At 41.2% G+C, this 22,670-nt stretch overlaps 1 protein-coding gene across 1 annotated transcript in view; it reads left to right on the top strand.

Moving 5' to 3' along the window:
- Positions 1–4,353: 4,353 nt before the first annotated feature.
- The window catches only part of PPP2R5A (protein phosphatase 2 regulatory subunit B'alpha), a 42,178-nt gene continuing 23,861 nt past the window's right edge, over positions 4,354–22,670 (top strand). The window contains exons 1-2 of the mRNA XM_063391018.1: positions 4,354–4,516; positions 21,499–21,695. Coding sequence (XP_063247088.1) covers positions 4,366–4,516; positions 21,499–21,695 — 348 coding nt within the window. The 5' untranslated portion in view covers positions 4,354–4,365. The remainder of the gene's footprint in view (positions 4,517–21,498; positions 21,696–22,670) is intronic.

A 22,670-nucleotide genomic window follows, 5' to 3' on the forward strand; every position in this document is an offset into this window, starting at 1 on the left:
GCATTAGCCCAGGAAGTATTTTAAGCTATGACTAAGTGCCTCTTATTTGTAGACAGGCTGAGTGAGTTGGAGTTGTTCAGGCTGGAAAAGAGAAGATTTCAGGGAGACATTAGAGCATGTCCTGTATCTAAAGGGGATCTACAAGAGAGCTGGAGAGGGACTTGCTAGAAGGGCATGTAGTGATAAGACAAGGGACAGTGGCTTCAAATGGAAAAAGGGTAGATTTAGATCACATATTGGCAAGAAGTTCATCACTCTGAGAGTGGTGAGGCACTGGAAGAGGTTGCACAGAGAAGCTGTGGATGCCTCACCCCTGGAAGTGTTCAAGGCCAGGTTGGATGGGGTTTTGGGCAAACTGGTCTAGTGGAAGGTGTCCCTGCCCATGGTAAGGGGTTTGGAACAAGACGGCCTTTAAGGTCCCTTCCAACGCAGGCCGTTCCATGATTTTGTGAAATACCCTGAAAAACTGCTGGGGTTGTGCAGTAGTAAACATAACCACAGTTGCAATCAACAGGGCTTTTCATTTTCATTTTACTTTTTGAGAAGGAAATAACTTTTTCTGCGCAAACCTTCGTGGCTGAGAGTTCACCCACTCAGAGCATCCTTTTTACTAAAATATTCCTCCCACTGTCTCTGCGAAGAGCTAGATTTCTGGCAGCTTGGCCTCCAAGCATCCATATAGAAAAATGGGAAAGAAAGCAGAGCTGTAGTTAACTCCTCATCTGCTGGCAAAAATATGGTAGCAACCTGATACTTGAAGCACCAGGTTTGCAAGCCAACTTGGCCAGGATTCTGCAAGTTAATGATGTGTCATGTCCTTGTTCACCTTTCCAAAGGTTTCTCTTCTGGGTGAAAAGATGATAAGAAAGTGCAGGAAATAATCATCTGTGACTAAATGAAAAGAACTGTAAAAGTGACTTTCAGTAAAATCTGCTCCAGAACCCTGCTTCTCCATTCTGAATAATGATCATGAATGATAATGAGCCTTCTTCCGAGCTAGAGATATGCGAGAAGTTTTGCAGAATCAAGGCTTCAGTGCATATTGAGGGCCCTGATTTAGGAGTGGGAATAACTTGGCATCAAATTACTATTCACAGCATTCTCTGTGGACACCATGGACTTCAATGAATTGAATCTGAAGCCAGCAGCTTGTAACTTGGCATGGTCCCTGTGTGCCTTTAAATACACTCTGAAAACCAGGGGCTTCAGAAGCTGACTCAGAGCAGCTCCGACAGCTGTGTAGGAAGCAGTATGTGCAGAAAGCGGGGAAGGGCAATCTCCAGCCCTCTCAAACACAGTTATTTCAGACTGCCACTCACAGCTCTCACTTTCATTTTTTTATCTCCAAATACCCCAGTCCCACAGGCCTGTATGTTCCAATGATTTCAGACACTGCTGTAATTCCACTGACTTCAAGTGTAACTTAAAGCAAATGCTACCATTTCAGTTTTGGAAATGGTAGCTGGTCACCAGAGATGCCGCTCATTCTTTTCTGAAACAGAAGAGTTATATTAAAAAGGCAAAAGAAAACTCAGTGTTTAAAAGTACGTCTCATTTATTTGAGAGAATAAAAGTTTCATTTTGTGTAGCTGACTCAGATTTCACCAGTGTTTATTTTACGAATGATACATGAAGATGAATTCTGAAAATATCTTTCAGTGCAGTCAATATGAAAATCCCATCATACTATACCTATTATTTATGGAGGTCTTGGTGTCATGAATTTTGACTGCCAACAAATTTTTACAGCACATTTTCAAACAGCATTTCTAAGCCTAAGCAACCTTGGGGAAAACATTTTAAACCCCAGAAAAATCATTATTACATTAATTAGAACTTGCATAAAACTTCCTTACCAAACTCTGAAATATTCATGAAGCTCTAAGGTAGACTCTTTTACCCCGGGAACTGGCAGCAAGGCTTGAGTTGCCAATAAACAGCGCACAGGACGTGCTGGGCAGTGTCAGTTTCTAAAAATGGGTGCAGCAGAAAATGACAGCTGTGGGAGGGCAGGCAGGAACACAGGGACACACCGACACACGGGCTTGGCCCAGGGACCTCTCCATAGGAACTGTGGGCCGTGAAGTGAACTGAGAATTAACCAGGTAAGCAATGCCAGGATTTCCTTTACTGCCATCAATACGGGAGCTGGCAGTTTAAAGGACAAGTGCCTAAAGGCTGCTACATTGTCTGTAAAATGGATTTTGTAATATAAAGAAATGAAATGAAATGTCTATAACACCTACAAGAAAGACAAAAGTATATTACACTGGTACCTTATAATTCCTAGGTATGTTGTATCCAGAATTGAATCCAAAGTGTACAGAAAAGGATTCTCTGAGCTCAGCTCAGCTGGTAGAGGTTATAGAATATTCTTGAGCCAGAAATGACCCACAAGAATCATTGAGTCCAACTCTTAAATGAATGACCCATACTTCCTCTCTCTGCTGAAGATTATTTCGCCAAAAACTAAAAAGATGAGAAGTGCACAAGTTAGAGATCGTGTTGACAGAGGAAAGGAAAAAGAAAAGAGAAGGAAACAGAGAGAGCAGTTTCTACTAAACTGGCTTCCACAGTCTTAGTCTTTTATGTTCACATAAAGCTATAATCATTTGGCTTTTGATTTATGGTTTATACACACAAAGATTAAAGTCCAAGTCAGGAAGGCATTTACAAACGCTCATGGTGATCTTACTGTATTTATGCCCTACCACAGCTACTGAAACTTGAGTGTGTGCTTAAAATACTACAAACACTTATTTGCTGAATTGCTATCCGAAACTATACAGTAAAAAAGAAATGTGCTGATGTGCATAAAACTTAGCTCTACGTGAATGGCTACAAGGTAAGGCATCCCACGTGTTAGCAGTTCCGAACGGGGGCGGGGGAATTGCAGATGGAAATGGGACAGTCGGACTGTACCGAGCCCCGTAGCACACGGAGTCACGGCTTTTGCTGCTGCGGCACTCTCCTTTATCACGGCCGGGCTTCAGCCCGACCCTCTTAACCCGCCCGGAGCAGCGGGAGCAGCTTCTCCGTGCGCACCCATCCAGCCCTGGCAGCCCAGCCCGCGCCCGGCTCGCTGCGAGAGGGGAAAAGCACCGCGGCCACGCCGACCGTCAAACAACCGAGCCCGGCGGGCACGGGAGGAAGACACAAAGCGCCGAGGCGTCCGGAGGGTGGGCAAAAAACAACAACAACAAAAGAGTCGGGAGCACTGGGGAGATGGCACGGAGATGCGCTTGGGAGCGCTGCCGCCGCTCCCGGCGCTCCCGGCTCCCGCTCAAACATCCTCTCCGCGGTGTCCCCGTGGGCAGCACCCGCCGTGCCCGCGGCGCCCCTTCCCTCCCCGCCGCGGGATTGGCCGGAGCGCGCCCCGCCCGCCATCCCGCCCCTTCCCCTTCCCTTTCCCCTTTCCCTTCCCCCCGCCGGGACACCCCGCCCGCCCCGCCTCCCCGGCTCCCGGTTGGAGGAGCCGACTGTCAATCATCCGCTCCCCGGCGCGCGGCCCAACTCCCGCGTCCTCTCCAGGCCGCCGCGGGCGGGGCGGGGGGCGTTCCGGGCTCCTCTCCTTCCATTGGCTGCTGGGGGCCGTCAATCACCTGGCACCGCCAACAGCGGCGGCTGTCCCCGCCCCCGCCCCGCCCCTCCCCCTCCCTCCCTCAACTCCGCTCGCTCCGCCAAGTTGCGCGGCCGCTGCCCGGCGGCTCCGCGGCTCTGGTGGCTCCGCGCGCGGCGGCCCCCGGCGGAGCGCGACCAGGCGGGATGACGGCGGAGGCGCGGGGAGCGCCCGGCGGCGGCTGAAGGCGGACGAGGGCGTGTGGAAACGAGCGGCTGAAGCCCAGGGGCGAGTCCGGCCGATGACAGCGAGCTCGACTGAAGGGGACGCGGAGCGAACGAGGCGGGAGCGGGGCAGCGGCGCCTCTGAGCCCGTCCCGCGGCGGGTCGCGCTGCGCCTGCCCTGAGGACAGCGGGAGCCCGGGAGGGAAAGTTTGGCGCTCGCCCGCCCCCGCCCCGCCGGGCAAAGTTGTCTTTGGGTTTGTTTGTTTGTTTTCCCTTTCCTCCTCCTCCTCCCCCCTTCCGCTCCCCCGGCGGCTCCGCGCGGGGAGGAAACGGCGAGGGAAGCAGGAACTGAGGAGCGACCCGGGAGCCTCCCCAGCGCCCGGCAGAGCCCGCTCCGCTCCTCCCGTCCGTGTGGTGTGTGAGGGCAGCCAGGACTTCGTTTTTGGTGGTGTTTTTTTCCCTTGGTATTTTTCTTTTTTTTTTTTTTTTTTTTTTTTTTTTTTAAGCCCCTTTGTTTTTTGCCCGCCCGCTTCTCCCTCCGGTACAATATATGCTCGTGGAGAGCCGCCCCGCCGCCCAGCCATGTCGGCGGCCATCTCTGCCGCGGAGAAGGTGGATGGCTTCACACGGAAATCGGTGCGCAAGGCGCAGAGGCAGAAGCGCTCGCAGGGCTCCTCGCAGTTCCGCAGCCAGGGCAGCCCGGTGGAGCTGTCGCCGCTGCCCCAGCTCAAAGGTACGAGCCTGCCCTCCCGCCCTCCCCTCGGGCTGCAGGTGCCGCTGCCCACAGCGCCTGCCCTGGCTTGGCCCCTGCCCCGCGCCCTCTGCCCTTTAGCCGTGTCCTCCCCTGCCCCGGTGCTTTCCAGGTGGGGACCCCGCGGCGGGAATTCCTCCTCTGCTCGCACAAACAGCGCCGCACGGCTCGGCTCTCGCTCGCTGTCCCGGGCGCTGACTCCACTAACTCGCCACCCCGCTTCCCTGGCTGGTTCGCGTGTTTTTTAAGGTCTTACTGAGGAAAACGTAGACGATAGGTTGAGCTCAGGAGTGCAGGCAGCTGAGCGCTAAAACCTGGGAGCGAGCGGTGGCTCCTCCCACGGGGGATTTTGCGGAGAGGAGCCGTGCCCGTGGCATAAACATCCTGAATTACCGGGAGAGTTCGGGTTCGGCTGCCCCGGGCTGTCGCTCCTCTCTGGGACAGTGCTGGAACGAGGTTTTGCTGCTCTCCGGGAGCTGCCTCGGAGACTTCCTCCTGCACAGTGCTGTGTGGAAACACGCTCAAGTGAATGAAAACTCTGGATGCTGGCATTGCTGAAACGGAAATAGACAGTGAAAGTTTTATCCACTGTGCTGCAGCTAAAATCTGAGAAGGCTCAGTTCATCAGGTTACAAAAATGTTGCCTGAAGTAAAGTTCATTGCAGCCTTCTGTGAACACCAGAATACGTTTCTGTATGTTTTTAAAATTACAAAAAGTACGTTTTGGGGAGAGAATGCAAGACTTGTTATTAAAGCATTTGTCAAGGACTTGAAAAATAAGGGAGAGCAATTACCTTAACGTGACCTAGCATGTTAATTTTGCTCCCACTGCCTTTAAAGTCTTAAGGCTTTTGAAGCTGCATCATATGATGGTGGGAAAAAAATCTGATTTGCAGCAAATAGCCAAAATCTGAACGAGATATAAAACTTAAAAATATTCCTAGGTACTGAGGTGGGTTTTTTTCCAGTTTGATTTTATAGCATTTACAATCGTGTCTCTCATATTCCAAAACAGCCACTTTTTCCTGCTCTCTGAGTGGCAGATGTACATGAATCATAAATCTGGCTCTTTGCAGAAATGTTATTGGCTAGAAATAAGCTTAGGCAGGGGAGTAGCAAGGGCAGAGTTGTTTGTTTGGGTTTAACATGTTTGTTGCAGTGGTTTTGGGTGTTAGTTTTAACAACAGCAGGGTGTCCTCCCTGCTTGTTTTGGGCTTTCCTTTCTCTATGAAGTTGTGTCCTGTCTTGGTCCACTGCTTTGATTTGAGGGGTTTATAACCTGGGTAATTTGACTGAGATCAAGATTCTGTTTCTGCTGTTCCCATGCTGTTTAGACAATACATTTTCCTCAGAGCTGAATTTCAGAAACCACACTTGAGACTTTGTAAAGGCCCTTGGTAAATACTGCACATAGGTGGCAGGCTTCAGAAAGTTTGAGTCCTGGTTCAGCAAACAGTTAAACATACGTGTGCTACGCAGGGAGCAATTCCAGCTTAAATCAGCAAAATGGCCAAGTTTACATTCTTTGCTGAGCTGGGACTTTAATATTAAATTTTTAACTCTGCATTATTAAGTCTCGTAGTTTTGTGAGTGTGGTTTTACAGCTTTTTTTCTTGTAACACAGAGAAATTTTGTGTGGCATCAGCAGCTCAGATGTTTGGAAATTTGAAGCCATAAACCAGCAGAGGAATTTCTTCAGTTATGCAGGATTTTATTGTAGTTTGAATTGCCTTAAGTTCTTAAAGGAAAATCCCTTCAGTCTTTATGCTTATGATTCAGATGTGAAGTCTTGCCTCGGAGACTGCTTGAGGCAAAATAGACTTTTATGAGCTATAGCATCCCAAGCAGCCAGCTTGCAGAAAGTCAAGCAGCACTCCTTTTGCTTGTTTTTCTCCCTTAGGTTTGTGATGTTAGATTTGTCCTGAACTTAGCTGTGGACATGGGATGTTTTCTTTTCAGCTTTTAATGCTCCCTCTCTCCCTTTCCCTCTCAGACCTTCCTTGCCCCTGAAACCAAAAAAGGTTCTAGAAAGAATTTGCTCTCTCTGCAAATGGACCATTTTAGAAAACTGTTTGTTCTAATCACATATGTCTTGGGAAGATATAGCTTTGCTTTATTCTTTAAAGTGGATATGGAATTCAGCAATAGTTTTGATGCTCCAGTGTAGTATCATCTGCAGAATCGTGAGCCAGAATTCCCAGGGCTGGCCTGGAAAAGGAAAGTGCAGTCATTGTAATGATGCCTGTGGGTGCTCAGCATACACTTGTGTAATTAGAATAAGTTTTTTGCTTTATGTTAAACCTGAGTATTTCAAACCTGTATTGGGAGAAAACGGAATATTTTTAGATGAAAAGGTAGTTTAGTATTATGCTGCTGTAAGATATTTCATCTTGTTTATAGGTATTGTCCTGTTTCATCGCTTTTAAGAGAAAATATTCTAAAATAAGTATAAACAGTATTTTAAAACTCCCCAGTAGGTTTGTCAGACTGGCCTACAACACTTGCATATATTTTACTAGAGGGAGAGATGTTCCAGAAGAAAAACAGAAATTACCCATCTCTTTGGAAAGTACCTTCTTGGGTAGAGAGTGTTGTGGGATTTTTCCTTTTCTCTAGGGGCTGTTTTGTTTGCCACTGAAATGGCCAGCTCAGATGGTGAGGCACACTTCCAGAGTTGCATTGTTTCAAAGCCTTTAGACAGATAATCTTAAAAATACGTATTTCTGCAGTTAATTGTGCTGCTGCTCTGAATTACCAAAATTCTGTGCTTTGGCTGTGTGTTTCTTCTCCTAGCAGTGATACATCACATCTCTTGCTAGTGGGTGACAGTCCCAAATAGTGCCCCAGAGCAGGAGCTCCTCCCTTCAGAGGTGTTGTTGGGGAGTGAAATTGAGAGGAGGGGTGGAAAGATTGTGTGGTGTGATTAACACTCACCTTATCTTTGTGTGTGATGATACCTATCCTGTTTAAATGAAAGCTCAGCAAAACCTGACTGATGGCAGGATGCTCAAAATAATTTACTAATCTGTTCTTCAGTTAACTTAGGAGATTTCCCAAAGCATTGTTGCTCAGGACAGTGTCCATCTTCCTGTATAATTTAACAATTGAATAAGAAATACTGAAGACACGGTGATTGCATTTAAAAGAAAAAAGATTGTTTAATCACCTCCCAATCTTCTTTTCATTTTGTTACCTGAAGTTTGCATAATAAAAGAATTTTGAAGAATCTTCAACCAAAATAATGTGCTGGAACACAGCAGAATTTTGTCATTTCATGGACAATTCTGAGTGTTGCTTTTAAAGAAATCTGGCAAAGGGAGTATTATTTTTGTTGTCTTAAGAAGTGATAATTTTGTCCCAATAGGAAATTGTTTTAAGAGATTGCAATAGAACTTGGCAGTTACCTTCATTTTTGAAAAAGAGATGCAACTTGACCTTGGAACCTGATCTGACTCTCCAGTAGATGTATGCATGCTTGTCTCTGTCACTTTTGGTTGAAGCAGCATGTAGAGATACAGGTGAAATGTGGTGAATAGAAAACACAACTTGTTGCTTTTATTTAGTACAGTTAATGTGGCCTGTCAGGTTGTAAAACAAATAGATTTTTTTTTCTGTGTACCAAACATGTCAGCTGCAGCTGGAAAGAATAAACATTTCCTGATGCCCCCTGCCTTCACAAGAGAAGAATAGGAAAGTGGTCCAGAAACCTTTCAGCTCTGGACTAGCAATAGGTAGAGGGATCTCTGTGGGGCTGAGAGCTACAGAGGTGAAGTGTACTGGAATGAGAGGACATTTTTAAGAAGACCTCCCAGTGTGTAGTGTCAGCATTCAAATACGGGGTGTAAAATAGGTGTTAACTCTGGTTATTTTCTTGACTTGAACCCTTGAGAGAGAGCTTGGGTTTGGCTGAAAACCAGTTACCGTGTTCAAACGAAGCTTTTGTGGAAATGTTGCAGGGAGGCCTGGTAACCTTGCCAATAGGTAAAATTTTGGTGTTATTAAATCTGAGGATCAGTTCAAGCCTCAATCTTTGACTGGTTTTGAGTCACAGTGTGTGCTTTAGAGTGACATAAATAAGTGGAATTAAAAACAGCTGAGAGGAGTTTTCTTGTCGTATTAAGTTGCCTTTGCTCCCCAAGGGAAAATGTGCTTCAAAGTTTTAGAATGGTTTACTTTTACTAAAGCCTTAATAAATATTTATAAGTGAGAGTTTTCTCTCTCAGATTTGCACTTGGTTTTTTTTGTATTCCTCATGATTCATTGTTATTTCCTCTTCTGTAGTCCCCCATCCTCCACCTTTTGTATTCAACATCCCTTGCAACTATGATCATCTTGGATGAGTTTTTCCTTAAAAGCAAGGATCTTTAATTCAGTTGAAGAATGGGGATGTTCTGTGAGGAATTTATGTTTACCTGTTACTATAATCTCAGCAGGGCACACTATGAAGTAGTCAAAACTTCCTTTTTAGTGAAGTTGCAGTCTTGAGAAACAACCTAGAACAGATGAAAAAGCTGTAGTAGTTCCATGAAAAACGAGCTGTTTGAATTTTTTTCTATATTAAGTAACTGTTCCTCGTTTATGGAGCGGAACATTTTAGTCTTTAATTCGTAACAAATTGACCTTTTTTATCCCTAGACTTGAATTTTTGGTCCTGGAATATACTTCCATCAAAAGCAACTCCTAAAAATAGAGCCTATTGACAGTCTTCACATGAACTTTTCTATTTCAATCTTTCACATCTTCCGTGTGCCAGCTTAGTATCAGATTTCTTTTTCCATATTTGCTGCTTTCTGGTTTAGTCAGATAGTAGTTTTGCAGGTGCTGAATTTAATGTTGGTTGCTGTAGCAAATACAAACGGAATTAGTTATTGCTGCAGGCTATCTGATTGCTTCAGTCTATAGATTTGGGATTTTTTGAGACATCTGTCTGTCTTAAAATCATTCAGTGCTTTTGAAAAGGTGTCATACCAACAGTTCTGGACAGATTAATATTCTTTTTAAGCACAGAGCAGGTATATGTTGTGTTCTGATGAAAAAAAGACACTTCCATTGAGAAGGCTGTAAAATTTAGCTTCTATACCCTTGTCCTGACTCCTGTTTTAATCTAGCAAGTTAAAATTATGGCTTTTAGCAGCACGTGGATTTGGAGGGTTGGAGCTGCAGCCCAATTCGATGAATAGCTGGTAAATAACACCTGTTTAACAAGACTCCCTTGGCAAAATGCTCTGTTAGAAACTAGATGGTAACTTCTTTTTAGAGTCTGAATCATTGATTCCTTCAGAGAATTACTGAACTAGTTTCAAGTTTTGATGAATTTGTGGCCAGTGAATAATGTTGTCTACAAGATGCCTATTTCATAGTATGTTTCTGACTTGGAAGCAGAGCTCATCACAATTAAGGTTGCCTTTAGTTTTTCTTCACAAGACTTTATTCAGCTAGTTACAGCACTGCTGAACTGTTTGGACTGAACTTTTCCATGCCAAGTATGGACAGTTTTATTTGCAACTGTTCCTCAGGCTAATTTTCTTATTTCAGCAAAACCAATAAACTGCTTCAAACAGTAGAGGAAAGATAAATTTGTATAGTGTCAATATTAAATAAAAAAACCAAACCCATGAATTGTGTTGAGGTGTAGTGCTTGCTGTACTTTGGAGCTTAGCACGTGGTTCTTAAAGCACATGGATCTCCTTTGGTCCGAGTTCTTGTTTGGTGCAGCTGTGGCTGTTGTAGCTCAGCAGCAGCACTGATGAGTTGGTGTTTACCACGCTGTCACACAGAGCTCCTTCAGAATCTGCTGTGCTCTGAGGCTGCTCTCTGTGGCTTTCTTTGAGCTTCTTGTCTGTGGTACTGCCAGGACAGCAGCCAAGTGTAGGCAAAACCTGGCATTTTCTACAAGCAAGAGCCCAGGAGTGCATTACAGGTGGAGGCACGGTATGGAACTGCTGAGATGATGGAAAAGCTTAAATGGAGAGAGAGGGCAGAGGCCAGCTCCTCTCCAGTGGCTGCAGGGAGCTCAGTGTTTGGAGTCTCAGCACTCCTGTTGGCTGTCAAACTTTCTGGAAATGTTTCTCACCATATTCTCTTCTAATTTCTTCATAACATTTCATTGCAACCATGGATTTTGAACTTCCCATGATCTTTCTGAAAGCTCACAGGCTTGGGGCTTTTCTTCTGTACATCAGAAATTGATTGCAGATTACCTAGTTCATCAAATGAGAGATTTTTTTGCTTCGGAATTTAAAATTGAGGCAAGCATAACTAGATTTGGGGGTGGGAAATGAAGCTGGAAAAGGCTGGTGAAATGTAAATGCAGGATCCTTACTAGGCCTCAGTATTTTAAGGATATGGAGGCTATGGGAACAAACAGTAGTCTGCTCAGAATTCAGCAGACCTATATCCTGCTAAAATAGTAGCATGTACTGCTGCAGTGGATATGGTGAAAAAAAGGCTATAGATTAAAAAATAAAAATGGTGTTGTTGTTTTGCTTTTTGCTATTGGGAAAAGATTTCTGTCTCATTCTCAGCTTAAGTTTTTTCTTTTTGCCATTGTTTCTCTTGATCTTACCAAGCAAAGCTTTGGTGAAATTGATTGGTTTCCTCAGCTTTGTTGATGTGATAGAGTTCAGAAGAGAAATACAAATTTTGCTGGGGAGTTGAGAGGTCAAGGTGAGAGTAACAGCAAAAATTATATTTGTGCACGTCTATTCGAGAACAATGCAGCAAAAGGAAGAAGTTCTAGTTCTAATAAATCATTTTTTAAAACACTAAGAATTCAAAATATGATAAAGTTACTCCCTACAGTAAGAGAAAAGCTTTCCCCATGTTATCCAAGTGTCAAATGACTGATTAGAAGTTTGTATCTGAGACCATCACACACTTGGAGGGTTGGCAAGCTGTGAGTGACAGACAATGGAAGTGGCACAGTAGATTTATTTTCTCAGAGCTGAAAGAGGAGGTGGGTTGAGCAAGTTTAGAGAAGGATAGGATAGCATGGGGCAGGAAGGCTGGTCTGAAAATGATCAGGAATAAAAAGCCACAGCAATGTGTCTAAATATGAATGGGGATACAGCTTCATTTCTGCTATAGTTGTATGAAAGGATTAGCAGAGTCCACCACTGCATAACCAAGTGAGCTTTTAGAAGTGATTTAACAGGTTTATTTCTGTAGATGGTTGGTCCTTCAAAATACAGAGCCACAGTTTTTATTTTATTAATATCATCCCAAGTAAAATTATATGGGAGATGTAGGGGGAAAAAGTGTTTTTTAAAAAATGGTTCCAGTTTAGTGTAATTGTGTAAAACTTTTGAAAAGTGTACTGTATTTTTCATTATAAATTCTGTGCTTGAAATATGACGTACATGTAAGATTGAAGTCTTGTTAAGCAGCAAAACTGTGGTTCCCCATGTATGTAAAAGCAACAAATGGGGAGAACTGAGCTTAGGTCTTGAATTATATATGGGAAACAAACCTGTGCATTTCAGCATAGTTGGATTCTGTAGGAAAACAGAATTCAATTCAATTCTCAAAACAAATTCTGTTGTTTTGAGAAGAAAAATTAAGGTGTGCGTATCAGCACCCTCTTGAGAGAGATGGGCTTGGTCCCACAGTAAAGTCAGGAAGGACAGGGTTTGGTAATACATATTTGTTCATTTTCCCTTAAGAGTAGGAAGCAGGATCAAAATAAACCAAATACATCAAAATGATGTAAATTGAGTTTAAAAATAGCCAAGAAATTTCGCCAAATGAGAAAGGACTTAAAGTGCAGGTTCCCTCATTATTGAACACTTTGTGTTTGGAGTTTTTGGTAGAAAGAGTGTAACTGTTAGAGTATGCTTAAAATTGATGAAAAAATTATCTCAGCCTTTTATTTATGAGGCTAAATGCCCACTTCACTTAAATTAAGCAAAGACATCTCACAAACGTTTGGTGTTTGCTCAGGATGATCTGTTCTCATTCAGGTTAATGGGAGCTGAGGCACTGAATGCAGCACAACCAGGATTTCACCTGTGTTCCCTGTCTAATTTAATCAGAGTTCTTGCTACTGCAACATAATTATGAAGTATTTGCTTATGTTATTGATCCAAGATGACTTTGAAAAGTAAGAAACACTTGTTTAGCCAATTTGTATACTGTATTTATGCAAGGAGTTAATCCAATACTTGTAACTTCCGCACAGATTTACACAGGAATTCAGAGGAAGAGGTGGGTTTTCCTTGTCTTTCGAAAAGTTGGATTGACTGTTTCCTCTGGCACACATTTCCTGTTAAATTACTCTTCTATGTATCTCCTTCACATTTAAAAGCTAAATTAACTGCAAAATGAGTTTCTGTACTTCTGTTAAATTGTATTTAACAGCTACCCTTGGTTTCAATAAAGGGTATTTTTATATTTCACTTAGCACTAATATTGCCATGTGAAAATTACATGAATGTTTCTTCAGTTTCTGGAAAATAAACTTGATTTGTGTTGACTTTTGTAGTCTAGTGTGATGTCAAACTGGAGCAACTTCATCTTACTTAAAATTAATTTTATACTTGGATATGGTGAGGAAATGATGGGGAAGAATACAAGTTAATAGATTTTTAATCTGTTAATAATATGCCACACAGATCCACTTATAGCATACTTCATAATTACCACTCAGTAATTATAAACTACTGTGACTGACAGTAATGTCTGTCAGACTAGAGTTTTGCAGTTAGCTTGATGTAAAGGGAACTTAAATTGTAAATACAGTTGCTGCCCCTTCAGATTTACAAGGTACAAATCAATTGGTTTTGTTCAAACAAAGTATTTAGGTCCCTATGAATTGAAAATGTTGTTAATGCAGTCTTGGATAATGGGTATTAAGCTGAAATTTTTACTGAGCCTGTGTGGCACACAACTTTGTCACCTGCTTTTCAGCTCTCTGTGTGCCCTGGTAAAATTTGTGCAGAGCACTACAGGTGCTGTGGGGTAGAACAGGGAGCAGAGCTGCTCAGATTATTCTTTTAATGCCTAGCAGGGTAGAGGTGAAATGCTTACTTGAGTCCACCTGGTCACACCCTCCAGGGCTTTATTGCATCTTCAAAATGACATGTGAAAGTCCAGTATTATGTTGAACCAACTTTATAAGTAGTGTTTCCTCAAGGGCAAGTGCTTCCATTTGTGGAAAAGTGTAAATCATGTCATGTTTTGGGAACATGGAGCAATTGTCCCTTCTGATCTTTCTGATTTGATTCTCTCAGAAGCTTGGTCTGTAGTGTCCTTCCATTTCTGTAATCTCTTGGGTTTTGCTGGTTGTTAATTTTCCTGGCAAAATACCGAATTACGTGGAGTAACAAGTTGCTTGTGCAGCCTCTCTGGGTACTTTCACCTTGTGGCTCATTCAGTGTAACCTGACTTAAATTTTAAAGAAGGAACCTATTTGCAGACACAGAGCTTTACCTTGATCTTTATTTGCCGTCTTGTTGGGCAGACTTCTTGAAAGCATCTCTGTTTTACAAAAACAAAAACCTTTGTTGCATTTCAATATTTAAAGAGCTATTTAAGAGCTGTTTTTTCTGTTTGGGAAAGTAGTTTCAATTCTTGGACCTTTGTATCAAATTCTGTAATTTTAAGTTAAAGGTGCTATCTGTTCCACATTCACATCTTCTTAGAAACAATTTCCCATTCAAGAAATCAATTGCTCTCCCCTTTTCCCAACTGAATGACCTGGCTATGCATATGAATTCCATGGTAGGATTTATCACCCTTACATCTAGAAGTCTCTTCCTTACAGAAGCAGGTCCCTGTTTTTAATTAATTTTTAGAAGCTCTGGGTATATATTCAAAAGAGGCTTATCCTGCTGTATGATCAGCCACTAAAACTGCTTTATGGGTTGTAAATGAAGACAGCAAATACAGTAGCAGTGTGTGCCAAAACCATAAATGAATGCACTGGAGAATATTGTAGTTGACTTATAGGTGGGAGTAAACTTGTTTGAAGTGCAAGAGCAAGTGGGGGGAAATTGGTTTTTTTGAAAATAGAACACTTCAGCTGTGTAAAAAGTGAAACTTCTTTGCCTTTTCTAACAAACACAGTATCATTCTGAATAAAACTTCATATGGTTAGTCATGTGCAAATTCCTTAACTTCTCAGTACTTTCCAAAGCAACCGTGTCAGTCCATTGGACATTTTTCCCCCCTGCTTTTCCTTGTTGTTGTTTTGTGGAACTGAATTTCAGCTAGAATCTGAACTGCTGGCATGCTCTTGAGGTAACCTTTGTATTGTCAAACTTGTACATTTTGTAAAGAGTGACTTTAGGGTGTTTTTTGTTCCTGTTCCAGTGATTGGTATGCTTGGTGAGTTTTTATTTGTTTAAAGAATCAATGGTGCTTTAATTCTTCTTTTTTTTTTTTAGAAAGTGTGGTGAATAAGGTGAATTGTGGCAGGTTAGACTCTTACTAGAGTCTAACTTTAAGGACCAAGAAGATAACTTGTATTACTTTTTGCACTTTAACTGCTTGTTGTCTTCTGTAATTGAACAGTAAGAAATAGGGCTATTAATACAAAAGCATTTCAGCAGCATACTTTCTTACTCTCTGAAGTGTCTTGGTTGACTCAAATCTTAATTAAAATCAAGGGATTTAACATGGTATAGTAGCTGGAGACTCTTAACTATATGAGGTTATAAGAAAGCCTGGAAGATGGTAGAAACAATCTAGATAAGACACTTGGCAGTTCATTATCATTGCAAGAAGCCGTGACACAGAATTTGTGACAGATGTTGTTAGATCAGCATGGGCTTTTCAGATTTTCTGGAGCGATTTGTGGAGGTCAACTGCTGGCCACGTGGAGCAGCAGATGAGACTCTCTGAATAAACAATTTCTTACTGGGTGGGAGACAGCTTTCCATGAGTACTTTTTACTGAATGACTTAAAAATTACCTGTAGCCTAGACTTGTAACTAACTCTCTAAACTGCAGTGCTGTATGTGAATAAAAGGAATTGTTGATTGTTATTCTCATCTAGTTTTGATTCTAATATATGATTTCCTTTTTTTCTTCCCTGGCATGTATCTCAGAATTAATCTTAAATTCAGAATATTTCAATGAGCAAAATTTCTGATTTTCTAACTATTTCAAAAGAGACTGGAGATTTACCATGTGGCGGGTGCCACGGTGTGCAAGTCTTGCCTGATGACTGTCTGCAGAATAGTTTATTTAAAAATGGAAGTACAGGAGGAGCTCAGATTATCTTGATAGCCCCTTTGCAGTCCTGATTTCTGAAATGAAGAGGTTAAATGTTAGACAGGATTGACCAGCTTGGCAATTCTGTGCCAAGTCTTTTTTGTATTTCTGTGGTTTTTTGTTTTGGTTTTTATCTCCTATAGGTAGTATAAATTTCCTTTCAATGATAATTGAAAATGCATTTTTACTCCATTGTCTTCCAAATCTCCTTCTCTAGTGACCAAACTTACTATTGAATAAGGAGCTAGTCAACATTTAAGATACATCATGTTGTTCTGACTCCCTTATCTGCCCTGGAAAGTCAGAGTTCTGTTTATTGACAACATGCAGAAAAATTCACTCAGCCCCTTCCCGAGTCCTAGCAACATCCAGAGATTTTGGAGTAACAGGTAATTTGAAAATACATTCTTTGAACTCTTGATTTGAGGTGGCAGAGGAAAAACCTACAACCCTGGCCTACTAAAAAATAGTGCTTAATCCTTAGAGTGACAAAGACTTTTTTAGTGTGGAAAACCTGAAAATACTGATGAAAAGTTCCTTGGATGTCTACGGTGCTGCACAGAGCTCGTCTGAGTAGCCCCATCAGTTTTAGTGGGACTCTTGAGCTGCCAAAAGCTGGAATTGTGGGCACGTCTCTTATGGGTGTATGGAGTTGCCAGGGAGTGTTATACACTACCAGGGCAGCCAAGTATACGAGGGCTACATTTTTTATTTAAAAAGGAGCTTAAAGTGATTTCGAAAACCAAAAGCCCCAAAATAACCAAACCCCACAGCAAACATGAAACCCAAACTGTATTCTCAGAAGTGTCTAACTTGACTGAAAAATCTTACCTACACATTATCTCATGTCTCAATACTTGGATGATACGGTTCCAGAGGAGATGGTAAACTAACTTAGCAGCTCACTGCAAAGAGCTTCTGCTCCTGTCTCCAGCCGTGTGCCAGAGCTGATGCACATCAGGCCTCTCCAGAAGCCATTTAACCCCACTAATATGACCATGTTATTGAGTTAAAGCAGCTTGGGAAGAGCCTGACAAGTTCCAGAGCTAGTGCTGATGGATGGATGTGACTAGAACAGAGAAGGGGAAGGGAGGAGTAAATGGGAAGGGGGGTAGCAGGGAGAGAGACCTCTCTCAGTCTCTGTCAGCCAACGACTTTGCTGCCTGTCAGGCTGCAGATGGAGACTTCTGAGAACCTGGAAACACTCTGTGCCCTGTTGTAACACCAGCTGCACCAAAAGTGCATCTCCTAGCAGTGTTTGGCCATGCCTGTAACATCAGCACTGACGCTCAGATGCTAGGAGAGATAACAACAAACATATACAAGGGCTCTGTGGGACAAAACCAAATATTAAATTTAGGTCCAATGGGACTCCCCATGCTTGGTTTATGTAAGTGGGGCAGAGTTTATCACACTACCTCCTTTGCAGACTAATGGTGTCTCTGAAAGGAGCAGGGTTTACAAGAACGTTGATTCCCTTAAATTAAAAGCCCCAAACCCAGAGATTTGGTGTCTCTTAGTCCACGTGTTCCTCTCTCCATGTCAGTGTTAAGGCTTCGTCCTCTCCACCACTGAGTACAGCTGAACACAGTGCAGAAAATGTAACCAGATAGCAGAGACTAAATCCTAAACTTTGCACTGGGGAATGCAGCATAATTATGACATGATCCTTTTCATGTATTCAGTTTGTCAGGGAATTATGCAGAAGTGTAGAATTGTCACTAGGTTCTAAGGAGATATGTGGTATTTTATTCCATAATATCATTGTGTTCTAAGTGCTTGAAAGGGCTGTGTATGAACTACTTTAAGAGGCTGTTAGACAAAAGCTCCTTGATCGTTCCTCTGGCTTTCTGCATCTTCCTGGGATAGTTCTTTCAGGAAAAAGTAGAAATACTGAAATAGAGAGACTTAAAAAAATAAATGGAAAATATTTGCAAATGTTTGAGACAGTTTATTTTGTATTGGCAGCGAAACTACAAATTTTGAACTTGCCATTTGTGTAGTTGAGAGAGTTTTTGTGGATTTAGAGTCTGGTTTCTGCTGATGAATCAGTGGTTATGTTAAGTTCTCTGGCTTTGTATTGAAGGTCTTGGGTAAACAATTGTGTGGAGAAAGGAGAATTATCTTCCTTTTCCTTCCAGGAGGAAGGCCTGTAAACATAAGAGATAAATACATTGTAGAAAAACTTCGTAGTGTGTTTTTGTCTCTGGTTACGTACCAGTGAGGTAGCTCTTGTGAATTCTTTTTCTTTTGCTATTTTCCTTGGGCCTTCCCTAAAGATTAGTCTCTTACCTGAATATTGCATGCTTAGATTTGCATTGATGACCTTATAAATCTGAAAGCATTCAATTTAGAGCCAAGTCTGTACAGTCATGCTGTTTCAACCCTTTAAGACTCCTGCTCAGGAAGAACTTCCAAGTCAAATTGCTCGCTACTTTTTGTCCTTTATTATCATGCCTACTGTCTGTAATGAGGGGGAGTTTGTAAACAGTAGAAATAGTCTGTAGAGAATTTAAGTATTATGAAGTGCAACAATCAAATGAAGTATTTTTATCAGGTACAAGCTGTCTACTATCTGTCATGGAAATGACCAGAGGCAAGTCATGATTAAAGTGTAATAATTTGTAATAATTCTTTTGGTGCTAGATGTTAAGTTTTTGTCTTCAGGATTTCCCATCATCATGCTTGATTCAGGGTTGGTTCATTAAAGCATCCACTGTCTACTTTGAACCTAATTTATCTTCTGTGGTCTTTATGGTATTTAGGGTATTTGGAGATTAACAATTATCTTGAACTCCACATTCACAATGTAAATCTTTGTAGAATATTAGCTCGGAGCTGGTTTAAAAATCCTGCTGTGGGTTCAACTACTAAAGCTAAAAGCTCCAGTGTTTATGCAGTTATGGTGGCATAGTTTATTTTATTCCTAGAACTAGAATAAACTATTGTGGTATGATTTTGTTGTGGTATAAAGTTGTCTAGCTTTCACTGTGCTGGGGTAGTTAAAGGCAAGGCTTTGAGAAGTTAAGAACCCTACCTGACAAACAAATTTTCCTCAATCACTTGGTGGTTCCCATGGTACCTTTCATAACATTCCTGGGACAAATGTGCAATGTGTCAAGCAGGGATTGAGCACATGAAGACAGATTGTGCTGATAGAACAGAACTGGCTTTTTGTTACCTTATTTTTGGCATGATTGCACATAATTTTCATCTTTTGCAGATGACTAGAGTAATAAGTCGGTAAAATAATTGGGTTTCCCCTTGTAAGTACAAAAAAGGATGTATGCTTAGAAGAATATAGTTCCTTTGGTTTTACTTTAAATGTTTTAATAGTAACAAAACAGATTAATGGGCAGGTTTTTCATTTGAGGAAACATGTCCAATTGAAAGAGATCAGGTTGCTAATGAAATGGACTGCTGATGCATGGCAGGGGAGAGATTCTCTTTTACTCTGGTGTCTAACTAGAAGTGGCTAATGCAGGAATTTATTTGGTATCCTAGGGAAGGTAGTAAGTGATTTAATGATTTTGAATGAATTCCAGTTGCTGGCATTTAACCTGAGGTGTTTAGTCTGTTTGAACCATGGTTAGAAGTATTCAGGTGCAGTCTGCTGGTTTTTGAAATGTCTTAAGTAAATCTTACTTAGTGATACTTGATTTTTAACTTTTTTTTTTAAAATTTCTTTTTAATTTTTTATTATCAGCTAATTGTATTAGCTGTGCCTCTCATGTGGACCTTTATAACTTGGAGTACAGTTGAATTTGAAGTGAGGGGAAAATAAGAGTAGCCATGGTTCCTGTGTTAATCTGACTATCAGCTTGGGGCTAGCAACAAAAAGAAGCTGCCCTCCCTGTGTCGGTTCCTTAAATTAGGCTTTTTGGATTTTATCCTCAGCATGTCACTGTTATGCTTTGTTGCTATGATACAATACTTACTCATGCAATCCGCTGTAGAATATTAGAAGATCTGACCCGAAATGTTACATAACTTACAAATGTTTTTACAGCTGATGTTCATTATTTTGCAGAGCGTAACAATTCGTGTCTTTGTAGTTATCTGAGTGAAGTAAGCATCTTGCAAGGTGTTTTATTTAAGAGAAAAATGGTTAAAACGGCAGAATTGACATTCAGAAGTGTGAATCGTTCTTCATGAGGGAGTGGTAATTGCTGGCTCGTTCCAAAGCTCCCTGAAGTTTTTGTACTGAGCTAAAAGGATCCTATCTGTCAGGTGGGGAGAGGGAACACAGTACAGGATTCTGGGGCCTGAATTGCCAGGGCACAGCGAGCAGGATGGGTTACAGCACAGGAGTCTCAGTCCATTTCAGCAATTACTTTTTGCCTATGGAAACTAAACAATTCTATCAGTTAACTACTGAGTATTAAACCTGCTGTTGACTGTTGTTGTTCCAGCCACTAAATGAAAGGTGTTTTGGTAGGAAACTTGAGAAATGGGCATTGTCAAAATGAACTGTTAAACAAATTTCATTAAGTTCATACCCTTAATTAGAATAATTCTAAAACATTAAAGAGAAGCATGTGTTTTTTGCTGATTCGTTCAGGTTTTAAAGCGAGACTTAAGATTTTCAGTACTCAATAGCCTTTTTTCTTGTCTTGATAATTTTTTTTGGTGATGAAACAGCAGTGCTTGTAGCAATTCTGCAGTGAATGAATGATGCTAAGGGATGTAGTCAGGCTGTAGACAAGTCTTGAAAATTCTTCAGGGCAGAACATTCTTTATTTGGAGATAAAATTAGGAATACTATTTTTTTCACCAGAGTGAATGAAATGCCTACTGGCTGATAGATGAGATGATACTGTATTGGTGCAGTGGCTTTGAACCCCTATAAACAGGTGAAAACAAGAACAGAGGAAACGTTAAACCGAATTTTCAGTAAAACCCATGACTTTTTAATGATTGTTATGGTCATGCAGCTTTGGAACAGTTACAACATATTAAGGGTGTATTAAATTTTTGAAGAGCGTAGTGCTTGATAATCCGTCTCTTTTAGAGTTAATGTGAAATGCTAATGGAAGAATTCTGCTTATCAGATTACAGAGGTACTGAATGCTAAAATGAAAATGCTAAGTCACAGCCAAACACATTGTCTTAATAGGCCAAAAAATCTGGAAAATCCTTATACGACTAAGATTGTCAGACATTATTTAGACCAAAGCATTAAAATTCAGGATTAATCCTTTCGAAATATTGGAATTCTTTCTTCAGAGAAACGTTGATCACATGATGTCAAAAGTATGTGAAGCATTTTGCATTGGGGTAAAAAGACAAGGTTCCTTCAAAGCAGATTTTACAGCTTTTAAGCAGGTTACATAATAAAGGATTAGGGAACAGAATGAGACAAATCGGATGAATGAAAGGTTAGTTTGATGCACTGCTTCTGGATATGACTTTGGTGATGGAGAGCTGGGACTTGTTAGTGTCTATGTATTTCAAATAAAGTTAATTCAGGAATTTATTGTTGATAAATATATTTATTGCCATATCTTTGTCCATCATTTCTTTCATGTACCAAAAGTTGGCGATGGTGGATGTTCGGATATTTTCAGTTTTGACAGAATTGCCTAATAATTTGCTATTAGTTTGCTGACTGTGAAGCACAACATTCCCTATTAAAAAAACAAGCAATAGCTATGCAAGTTCTTGTCAACAAAATAGAATTAGAAATCCTATGTTTGCTTCTGCAGACTTAAACACTTGGGTTTTGGTTTTTTTCTTTTTTTCTTCTTTTATAGATGCCACCTTCAATGAACAGCAAGATCTTTTTTGTCAGAAGTTGCAACAGTGTTGTGTGCTCTTTGACTTCATGGACTCTGTTTCAGACCTGAAAAGCAAAGAAATCAAGAGAGCAACACTGAATGAACTGGTTGAATATGTTTCAACAAATCGTGGGGTGATTGTTGAATCTGCTTATGCTGACATAGTGAAAATGGTAAGTAGAATGCTCTTGTTATAGTTCGAATTTTAATAAAATATCTTAATCAGTTTATGACTCTAATGGTGTTTAACTCAGAATTGTGGTTGGCTATTCTGCTTATACAATATAATATAATTTGTTAATGGTAACTTGGCTCAGAAAGGCTTGTAAAAACAAACAACTTGAAAGTTTTAATTATGAGCTGAAACATGATGCATTCAGGTTAATTAAAATGAAAGAACTAGTACACTGCAGATACTTGCAGTCTGGGTAAGCTTTAAAGTTGTTCTCTTTCAGAAAATGGCAATATTTCAGTGCTGCCTATCTTGATTTACTAAAGGCACTGGAGAGTTCGGCTAAAGTTTTCTGGTAGTGATTGCTGCAGGTACTGGTGACAGCAGAGAGGTTTATCAGTATAAGAAAGCAGCTCTACTTTGTAAATTCTGTATGTGGCTGTTTGTTATTATTTTGGCCTTGGAGAGCTGTACTAGAGTAGCCTAAGTGGTTTGCTGAAGTTGTAAACCACAGGATGACTTGTCCCATGAAGTTGCTACTAATGGCTTGTTGAATAATGAACAAAATATTTGTGGTTGTTATCTGCTGACTTTCCCAGGTGTTTATGTGCATTTTCAAGTGCTACTTAGGTAATGTTTTTCGATCTGCCTGTACTCCATGTACAGGGAGTGCAACTGAAAGACACTTGAGAATAATCTGATTTTTATTTTCCCTAGAAATGTGAAATGTAAAAACAATGGCTTTAGCGCCCATGCATTTACCCTAGTGGTTCTCTAAACTTTGGTGAAGTTTACATAGATAAAATGCTTACTTTAAAAGAGCTCTCAGGAAAATAATCAGAGCAGTTCAAATACACAGCCTGCAACCTGTGTAGTTCTCTATACAGTACAAGCTAGTTTTTTATTGAGGTTCATTTTGTTTGGTGTTTGGTGGTTTGTTTGTTGTTTGGTTGGGTGTTTTTTTTTTCTAGGCAGC

This window comes from Prinia subflava, chromosome 2 (genome assembly GCF_021018805.1).
Source record: "Prinia subflava isolate CZ2003 ecotype Zambia chromosome 2, Cam_Psub_1.2, whole genome shotgun sequence".
NCBI classification, from domain to species: Eukaryota; Metazoa; Chordata; class Aves; order Passeriformes; family Cisticolidae; genus Prinia; species Prinia subflava.